The sequence below is a fragment of the Nelumbo nucifera genome, chromosome 7, assembly GCF_055504915.1.
Source record: "Nelumbo nucifera cultivar China Antique chromosome 7, China Antique-T2T, whole genome shotgun sequence".
Taxonomy (NCBI): domain Eukaryota; kingdom Viridiplantae; phylum Streptophyta; class Magnoliopsida; order Proteales; family Nelumbonaceae; genus Nelumbo; species Nelumbo nucifera.
Genome location: NC_142655.1, coordinates 7,393,324 through 7,402,554, shown reverse-complemented (window position 1 = coordinate 7,402,554; position 9,231 = coordinate 7,393,324). Strand labels below are relative to the sequence as shown.

Genomic DNA, 9,231 nt, shown 5'->3' with positions numbered 1-9,231 from the left:
ACATCTGTTAAACACCATCTGGTCTTCTATATACCGGATGGAAAAGCAATGATATATTAGATTGCAACATTTACTGGGAACTTCACTTTATGAAGAGTCTTGAAATTCTCATCCATTCTTTTGAGACTTGATCATATACATAATTTCCCTTATTAGAAGATTGTTGTTTACAATTTGTTTCTTTGTTTAAGAAGCTTGAACACATTGTAGAGACTAATCTGCTTATAAGTAGTTGCATTTATAGATGGCTGCTCTTCAGAACAGCCATAAAAGCATACAAACTCCAATCATTGTGTTGAAAGAAGTAAATACAGTCTGCCTTTATCCATATTGCAGTTGCAGTTGCAGTTGCAGATGATATTGATACCAAACAATCCATGCATCCTCCAATCAAGAAGGTTCGAAATTGTCCAAACCAATTTACAGAAATCAAACTTGAAGACTTCAAAATTGTCCACTTCATCAAGCGCACATCCCAAGTATATCTTGGAAACAATGAAGATGTCTCCTCAAAAATTTACCAAATAAAACTGTCGTGCTATGGTTTTTATATGATCCTGCACTTCAAATAAGATTATGGTGGCAGTAGTAGCAGCAACTCCACTTATATAATAGTTAGACTTCCATTAAAAGTATAAGCATATGCTTTGACCCCACAACCGATTTACAGAAATCAAATCTTACTGTCCAAACCAATTTACAGAAATCAAACTTGAAGACTTCAAAATTGTCCACTTCATCAAGCGCACATCCCAAGTATATCTTGGAAACAATGAAGATGTCTCCTCAAGAATTTACCAAATAAAACTGTCGTGCTATGGTTTTTATATGATCCTGCACTTCAAATAAGATTATGGTGGCAGTAGTAGCAGCAACTCCACTTATATAATAGTTAGACTTCCATTAAAAGTATAAGCATATGCTTTGACCCCACAACCGATAAACAGTCATAATCTTACTGTCCAACTGTTGCTGCAAATCTTGATGAATCTATTGGTCATCGTCAGGTCGGGCAAACAAGATGCAAGGCTCCTCTGATCTAGGAAACAACATCACCACAAACTTACTGAGATCAGATTCAGTGGCTGTTGGATTACATGTCAGAGCAGAGCCGTAAATCGAAACGGATGGCTCCAAATTCAATGACGGTAGCTGCAATTTTACCCGTGTAAAAGGACTCCAGAGAAAATAGTCCAAGCCAGAGGCGGAGAAATTGTCATCCCATAAAACTAACCAGCCTTTGGAAGATGCCAAACATTCCATCCCTCGCATCTCCGCCTCTCTGGTATGCTGTTGACGTGATAACGTCCTTCTGGCAGGTTGAAAAACATCCGGTTGTGCATTTTCCTCCCATGCATGAAAACTAAAAAGGGCGCTACTGATTTAGGTGGAGCTCGGAAACGCCAGCCTTTCTCTATCGATTCTTCTTCTTCTTCTGCCTTCAATCCTTGGCTCTGTTGCACCTCTCCTCCGTCTATTCTGCAATGTTAGCAATGATTAACACCGAGTCGCTAGCTTCCTATTCCAAATAAATTCAGTTTCGACCTATACAGGTTTGAGGTTGTTTTCCTAGTTGTTAAATACCGGAAAAATTAAAAAGGATTTCCTAGTCGTTTAATAACTGGAATTTCGGATTTAGATTTGGAGTTGGAGTTGAATGGGTATTGGGCCGTGTTGGAAGGGAGTAGGATCACAAGTTGTTACTCTGGTCCAGTGACCAGTGGGTTGGATACGAATGCTGGGCAGTAATTACTATTAGTCCCCACCTTATTCACTAGAACTTTATTTAATTTTTTGGAGTCATCATGTATCCCAATCCTGTTTTTGTGGGAGTCTTGTATTTGGGGGTTGGCTGTTGAGTTAAAAAATTAAATTTCAGATCTGGTTCAAATTTGGGTTAAACTGATTCGTATGCCAACTTTTGAATGAGGGAAATTCAACCCACTTGTGATCTGTTGTTTTTTAAAAAATAAAAATGGAATATATGTTCAATTTTTTTCTGATTTCTATTTTGTAAAGAAAGTTACAAATTGGATTTTCAATTTGATTATTTATCCAAAAAGAAATTTCCAATTTGATTTGTATTTTGGAGTTCTGAAGAAAAAATGAATAATTTCCAATTTGATTATTTACCAGAAAAGAAATTTCCAATTTGATTTGCATTTTGGAGTTCTGAAGAAAAAGAACAATTCCCAATTTGATTTGTATTTTGGGTCTTCAAATTAGTTTTTACAAGCCTGTTACAAATATGAATGATGTTTCTACCATTTGCATGGAATGAATGACTTAACCGTAAATGTCTTAGCATCCTTATAATCTTTTTAAATTTCTTCTCCTTTTCTTTAAAGGTCTTGGGGCCTCACAACAACTAATCACAAGGTACGTATTTGAAAAAACAATCACAAGAAATCTAATAGCAACAAAAATGATAAAATCCAAGCAAAGACAAATAAAAGCATATGCCACAAAGAATACAGAGACTTAAGTGGTCCGGCCTTATCACCTACGTCCACGGGAGAGATAAGATATATTCATCACTATGAAAGAAAACTGAGAGCAATATAAATACCTTGTGGCTTGTTGCTCAAACCAACCCTTAACTCTTGTGCACCTGTTCTCCCTTTCTTCTCAACCCAAAAAACAAAAACAAGAGAAAAAATTCACTCTCACACCAAGCATTTTGTATTTTTCTCACACCTTTTTTTCCCAAAAAACCTTAACCTTACATAGAAAAAAAACTTTTATATGTAAAACCTCTTTAACCTAAAGAGGGACCACACCAACCGATAGCTAGGTCATAGGGCTCACGACCTTCCTAATTATACTACGACCTTCCTAATTATACCAGTGGAGTTCTTTATCAGAATATTCATCAGGCTTCGACTCAATTTCAATCCAAGTGCAATGCCGCATTTCCCATGTGCCATACTGATAGGTCCCAATCAAAGCTAGAGAGAGATAGAGTATTCTGCTTAGGGCAAGAATAGGCCACAAGAGGTTTATTAACTTTCAACTGCCCCATCCAAGTGGTGGGGTGGTGTTTAAATACATAAACTTCTTAACTTCCTACCACTGAAATAGCCTTAAAGTAAGGGATTAGCCTTCTAACTATATGGCCTATCCCTATGCCTTCTCATGCTAACAACTTAACAGAAATAACAAATAACTTATTTGACTCAATCTTGCTTAAGACCAGCTAACAACATGCTTAAGACTAGTTAACAATCAACAACTAACTGCTTGACCGATTCTTGTGGCTTGACTGAATCCTTCTCTACTGGGTACTGCTCTACCGGGCCGTTGCATGGGCCATGCATGTGCATTATCAGTCCACATACCTTGGGTTACACGTGGGTACCTAGTTCGATCTTCTCGGCCCATCATTGCCACCATCCTGAAGATGGACCTTGTCCTCAAGGTCCAGATTGATATACTTCTTGCGCAACTCTTGGGAATTCTCCCAAGTGGCATCTTCGCTAGGAAGGTTCTTCCATTGGATGAGACTTTCCTCCACGAAAGTGGATCCTTTCTTCACCAGCGGGTATCCAGGATGGCTTCTGGTTCAGTGATGAGTTCTCCCTCCTAGTTTATGGGTGGTAAGTCGGTGGTAGTGGCAGTGGTGTTGCCCACCTATTTTTTGAGTAGGGAAACATGGAAAATTGGATGGATGCGCGAACCCTCGGGAAGTTGCAGTTTATAAGCCACCTTGCCTATTCGTTCCTCCACTAGGTACGACCCATAATAGCGACTGGCCAGTTTGTGATAGGCCCGCCTATGAACCGTCTGCTGTTGGTATGGGTGGAGCTTGAGAAAGACTAGATCGCCCACTTGGAACTCGACATCTCTTCTTTTAGCGTTAGCCATTTGGGTCATGCGATTAATGGCCGCATGTAAGTTTACTTTGAGTTGCTGCAAAATGGCATCGCGAGAGAGCATGGCTTGATCTATTTCTTCTACTAGGGATGTTCCACCTTGGTAATTTGGAATACGAGGTGGAGGTCTCCCATATAGTGCTTGAAAGGGGGTCATTCCGATAGAGGAATGATAGGTGGTGTTATACCAAAATTCTGCCCATGGCAAGAAGGAGCTCCACTTCCGAGGTTGCTGAAAAACAAAGCAACGAAGATACTGCTCTAGACAACGGTTGACCACTTCTGATTGTCCATCAGCTTGGGGGTGATAGGCGGAGCTCATCTGCAATTTGGTACCAGACATCTTAAAGAACTCCCTCCAAAAGTGGCTGATGAAGATAGGGTCTCTGTCACTAACTATCGTCTTGGGCATACCATGCAGCTTCACAATGCCTTCTACAAACCTTTCAGCTACTATCTTCACCGTATAGGGGTGCGGCAGGGTCAGGAAATGGGCTGATTTGGTGAGACGGTCTACTACCACAAAAATAGTGGTTTTGCCTTTGGAGGGTGGTAGTCATTCTATAAAGTCCATGGTAATGTTGTCCCATACTTGGCAGGGGACGGGTAATGGCTGTAACAGTCCTGCCGGGGATAGTGTCCGCCTTATTTTTTTGGCAAATGGCGCAAGAAGCTACATATTGTTGAATATCTTTGTACATGGAGGGCTGCCATACGCTTGTATGTGCGTAGTACCCCAGAATGTCCACCATAAAGGGGAGTCATGGAACTCCTGTAAGAGTATAGAAATGAGGTGGGACTAAGGAGGGATCACAACGCGGTTTTTGTAACATACCAGTCCATTTTTCCATGTGTAAGGAGCTCCAGGATTCTCTGTTGCCAGCTTGTTGATGGGGATCATGTAGGGGTGGGTGCTGGCTTCTTTCTTGATGGTGTCCCATAGAGATGTTTGAGGCATGTAGAGAGTATTAAGGCTGGGACTGCCCAAGACTCTCGAAAGTGCATCTGCAGCAGAGTTTTCTCGTCCAGGCTTGTAGATGATTTCATAGTCATACCCGAGCAGTTTGGATACCCATTTCTGTTGTTCTGGTGTCCCAATGCACTGCTCTAATAGATACTTGAGGCTGCGTTGATCGGCTTGGACGTAAAACTTGTGGCCTAGCAGGTAAGGTCGCCATGCCCGTATTGCCTGAACAATGGCGAACATTTCTTTGGCATATGTGGACCAACTTTGCTTGTTGACGCCTAGAGATCGGCTCGTGAATGCAATGGGTCGTCCCTGTTGCGTCAATACTACTCCAATACCTGCGCCGGAAGCATCTGACTCAATGGTGATGGGCTCCTCAAAATTAGGCATTGCCAGTGTGGGAGTCGTGGTCATTGCCTTTTTTTAAGGCTGTAAATGCTTCTTGGGCTTCGGTGGTCCATCTGAATTCACCCTTCTTGAGAAGATTGGTAAGGGGTCGAGCTATAATTCCATAGTTGCGGACGAACTTCTTGTAATACCCTGTAAGGCCTAAGAAGCCACGTAAGTCAGTAATATGATAGTGGGTTGAGGCCACTTAAGCATAGCCTCAATTTTCCTTTGGTCTACCTTGACCCCGTGGGAAGTGACAATGTGTCCCAGATACTCTACCTCTAGCTGGCCGAATATGCATTTACTAAATTTGATAAAAAATTGGTGATGCCTTAAAACCTCAAAAGCTGTTCGAACATGTTCAAGATGCATGTTCTAGTTGGGACTATAGATAAGAATATCATCAAAGAAAACTAGCACAAATTTACAGAGATAGGGTTGGAAGACAGAATTCATAATAGCCTGAAATGCAGAAGGTGCATTACATAGGCCAAAAGGCATAACCAAGTACTCATAGTGACCATTGTGTGTGCGAAATGTCGTTTTATGAATGTCTGGTGGGTGGATCCGTACCTGGTGATATCCGGATCGTAAATCAAGTTTGGTAAAAAAGGAGGCTCCATATAGTTCATCTAGCATATCGTCAACAGTTGGGATAGGAAATGTATCCTTAATGGTCACGGCGTTGAGTGCCCGATAATCGGTACAAAAATGCCAAGTCCCATCTTTTTTCTTAACTAGCAAGACAGGGGAAGAAAATGGACTTGTGCTAGATCGGATGAGCCCCAACCGTAACATATCTTGTGCTTGTTTTTCGATCTCAGCTTTTTGAAAATAGGCATACCTGTACGGCTGGACGCTGACAGGTTCCGTTCCTCCTTTGAAAGTGATGCGGTGGTCTATCTCTCTTCGTGGTGGCAGTTGTGTTGGTTCTTGGTAGAGATCACTGAATTCCGCCAACAACTGCTGCATATTCGGGTGTAGTTGTGGATACACCTCTTCTGCAACTGCTTGGAGACAGACGACAAATAGCGAATGTTCCTGTTTGATCCCCTTTGTAATTTGTTTGAAGGAGGCCGACTGAATTGTTTGGTGGTCGATCCCCTTCAATAGCCGGTGTTGGTTGGCCCAAGAAAAATCCATCGTCATACGCTTCCAATCACACGCCACAGTTCCCAACTGCTCTAGCCAATGGATTCCTAGTACCATATTCAATCCAATTAGTGGTAAAGAATAAAGTGTCAAGGTGAATGGAATACCTTGTAGTAGGACATGCACATTCTCGAATCTTCCTCGGCACTTAAGGGGTTCGCCATTGGCTACTTTGACGTTGAACGGCTCGGTAGGTACTACCGGTAGGTGCAGCAGTTCGGCTATCTTATTGTTGATGAAGTTATGGGTGGATCCACTATCGATGAGAACAATCAGTTCGTGTGATCCTACCTTGGCCGTGACGCACATGGTTCTAGCTGCCGACCAACCCGTGAGAGCATGTAGAGATATTTCAGGCTCCCTACGCAATTTCGTAAAGCTTGGTTCGACATCCTCTGGTTCGTTGTCGCTGTAGTTCCCAGCGAGCAGTAACAGTTGCGGTCCCTTGCATTTATGCCCGGGCCCAAACCTCTCGTCACAGTTGAAACATAGACCTTGAGCATGCCTTCGCTGCATCTCTGTCCAAGAAAGACGTTTCAATGATGGGGTTGACTTTGTCTTTGTCGGGAAAGTTACCAGTAGTCCTGGTGGCTGTACGCAGAGTCCTCTCTTGACGACGCAGCTGTTCATCCTTCATTCTAGCTAGGCTAATAGCCTCCTTCAAGGATTTCAGTTTAAACATTCGAATCCCGTCGGCTATGTCCGTTTTGAGCCCTCCCATGAACGTACCGACCAACGCCTTCTGGGTCATTCCGTGCACCCTATTGCCCAGTCGTTCGAACTCTTTCTGATAGTCACGTAGAGACCCCGTTTGTCGTATTTTGGATAACGACTCATCGAAGTCTTCGCAATCGGTTGGGCCGAAACGGGCCCAAAGTTCTTCTACAAAAATCTTCCACGTTACCTCCTTTCCGTCTTCGAGATAGGTCCGACGAAGCCATTGCCACCATTGGTTTGCTTCTCCTTCCAGATGGAAGGAAGCTAGTGACACCTTCTGTGGATCCTCGGTGTGTTGGCATTCGAAGAATTGATCAACACGGGCAAACCATTCAGTTGGGTCATCACCTGCATACTTGGGAAACTCGAGCTTGGCTAACTTTGAGGAAAACATGGGTCGTCCTCCTTCTGTATTGTCACGGGATTGTCCGTAGGAGGACTATCCGCTGCGTTCATTAGTTGGCTCATAGATGGTTCCTGCCGCATCAACAAGACTTCAAACATCTTACTAATAGCTGCCTCAAGCTGGTGTAACTTGTCATTAACACCTAACTCGAGCCTGCTCAAACTTGCTTGGAGTCCTCCAAGCCCAACTTCCAAACTCTTAATTCTTTCTTTGTTAGTTGCCATGGAGCCTAGCTCTGATACCAATGATAGGTCTCAGTCAAAGTTAGAGAGAGATAGAATATTTTGCTTAGGGCGAGAATAAGTCACAAGAGATTTATTAACTTTCAACTACCCCATCCAAGTGGTAGGGTGGTGTTTAAATACATAAACTTCTTAACTTCCTACCACTGAAATAGCATTAAAGTAAGGGATTAGCCTTCTAATTATATGGCCTATCCCTATGCCTTGTCATACTAACAACTTAACAGAAATAACAAATAACTTATTTGACTCAATCTTGCTTAAGACCAACTAACAACATGCTTAAGACTATCTAACAATCAACAATTAACTGGGTACTGATCTACCGGGCCGTTGCATGGGCTATGCATGTGCATTATCGGTCCACATACCTTGCGTTACGCGTGGGTACCCTTTTCGATCTTTTCGGCCCATCACACACAAATCCTCACGAGAGCAAAAATTTCCAAAACAACTGTACTTCCGAGTTGCAGAGAGTAAAACACACCATCTTGGCCCTGAAATCTTGGAAAATAAATCTTGTTTTCTGTTCCCTTTCTCGGAGCCGGCGTCAACAGTGATGCGGTACGGCTGACGAAGAATGTACAGTTATCCAAGCTCACCGCTTCCTCCCACTTCAGCCTGGACTCATTCAGCCTGAGAACACAAATTGGCTTTACGAAAACCGCGAAAATCTTCCCATTGCACTCGGCCATGAAACTATTGTGAAGGGAAATATTTGGTCCTATGACCTTTGGAAGAACAGTCCAACCATTCTCACCTAGCGAGGGATCAAAAGCTCCCACTCTCCCATCCTTACCCAAACAATAGAAACTCACTTTATTCTTGTTTTCTATTCTATAATTAGTCCAGTCGCTTTCTCCCCTACGACAGACATAGATGCTAACAGATTTCGGACTGCAATCAAATTGAGCGAGAACTACGCAATCTGAGCAAGTGGGTGGGGCTGAGAAAGAGACCCCCAAAATTTCACAAGCATAGTCTAATAATATATCAGGAAGGTTGATTGTAGTTCTTGTGCTGGGATTGAAGAAGAAAATCGAGTTCCTGCTTCGAGACATTAACAACCACCCGTACTTGGCGTGGCGGATGTCTGCATCCACTATAGATCGGGACGAAAAAATTCCACAGACCTGCGCCCGACGATGTAGCTTTTAAATTCCGTCGGAAGGACAAAAGACATGGACTAGAAAATCGTTTCGACGAGGTTGCAGGAGAGAGCGTGAGACATGGACTAGAACATCGTTTCGACAAGATTTCAGGAAGCGAGCGGGGTGGAGGAGAGATATGTAGCCACGCTTTACAGACGAGGCGGAGGCGAATGCAATCACCCATGAATAGACCTAATTGAACCAACTCTATGAGATCCCTGGGGAGGTCAGCCCACGGTCTTTTCTCATCCTCCATCTCTTCTTCTTCTTCATCCTTCAGTTCTGCTGCTACTCCTCGCTCCTCCCCACAATCCAAAGCTAACTTCATCGCCAT

At 43.0% G+C, this 9,231-nt stretch overlaps 1 protein-coding gene across 1 annotated transcript; it reads right to left on the bottom strand.

Annotated features, from left to right (window-relative positions):
• Positions 1–207: 207 nt before the first annotated feature.
• On the bottom strand, positions 208–9,231 carry LOC148790125 (F-box/kelch-repeat protein At1g57790-like). Its single transcript, XM_088891486.1, has 4 exons — positions 9,055–9,231; positions 8,118–8,900; positions 2,570–7,575; positions 208–1,479 (listed from the first exon to the last, which is right to left on the bottom strand). Exons 1-2 carry the CDS (start codon positions 9,229–9,231, stop codon positions 8,160–8,162), a joined length of 918 nt encoding a protein of 305 aa, XP_088747612.1. The 3' UTR covers positions 208–1,479; positions 2,570–7,575; positions 8,118–8,159.

Coding starts and splice junctions, on each gene's coding strand:
- LOC148790125 (XM_088891486.1), bottom strand. CDS start 9,231: ATGGCGATGAAGTTAGCTTTGGATTGTGGGGAGGAGCGAGGAGTAGCA. Junction 8,901..9,054: donor ATTGCATTCGCCTCCGCCTC/GTCTGTAAAGCG, acceptor GACGGAATTTAA/AAGCTACATCGTCGGGCGCA.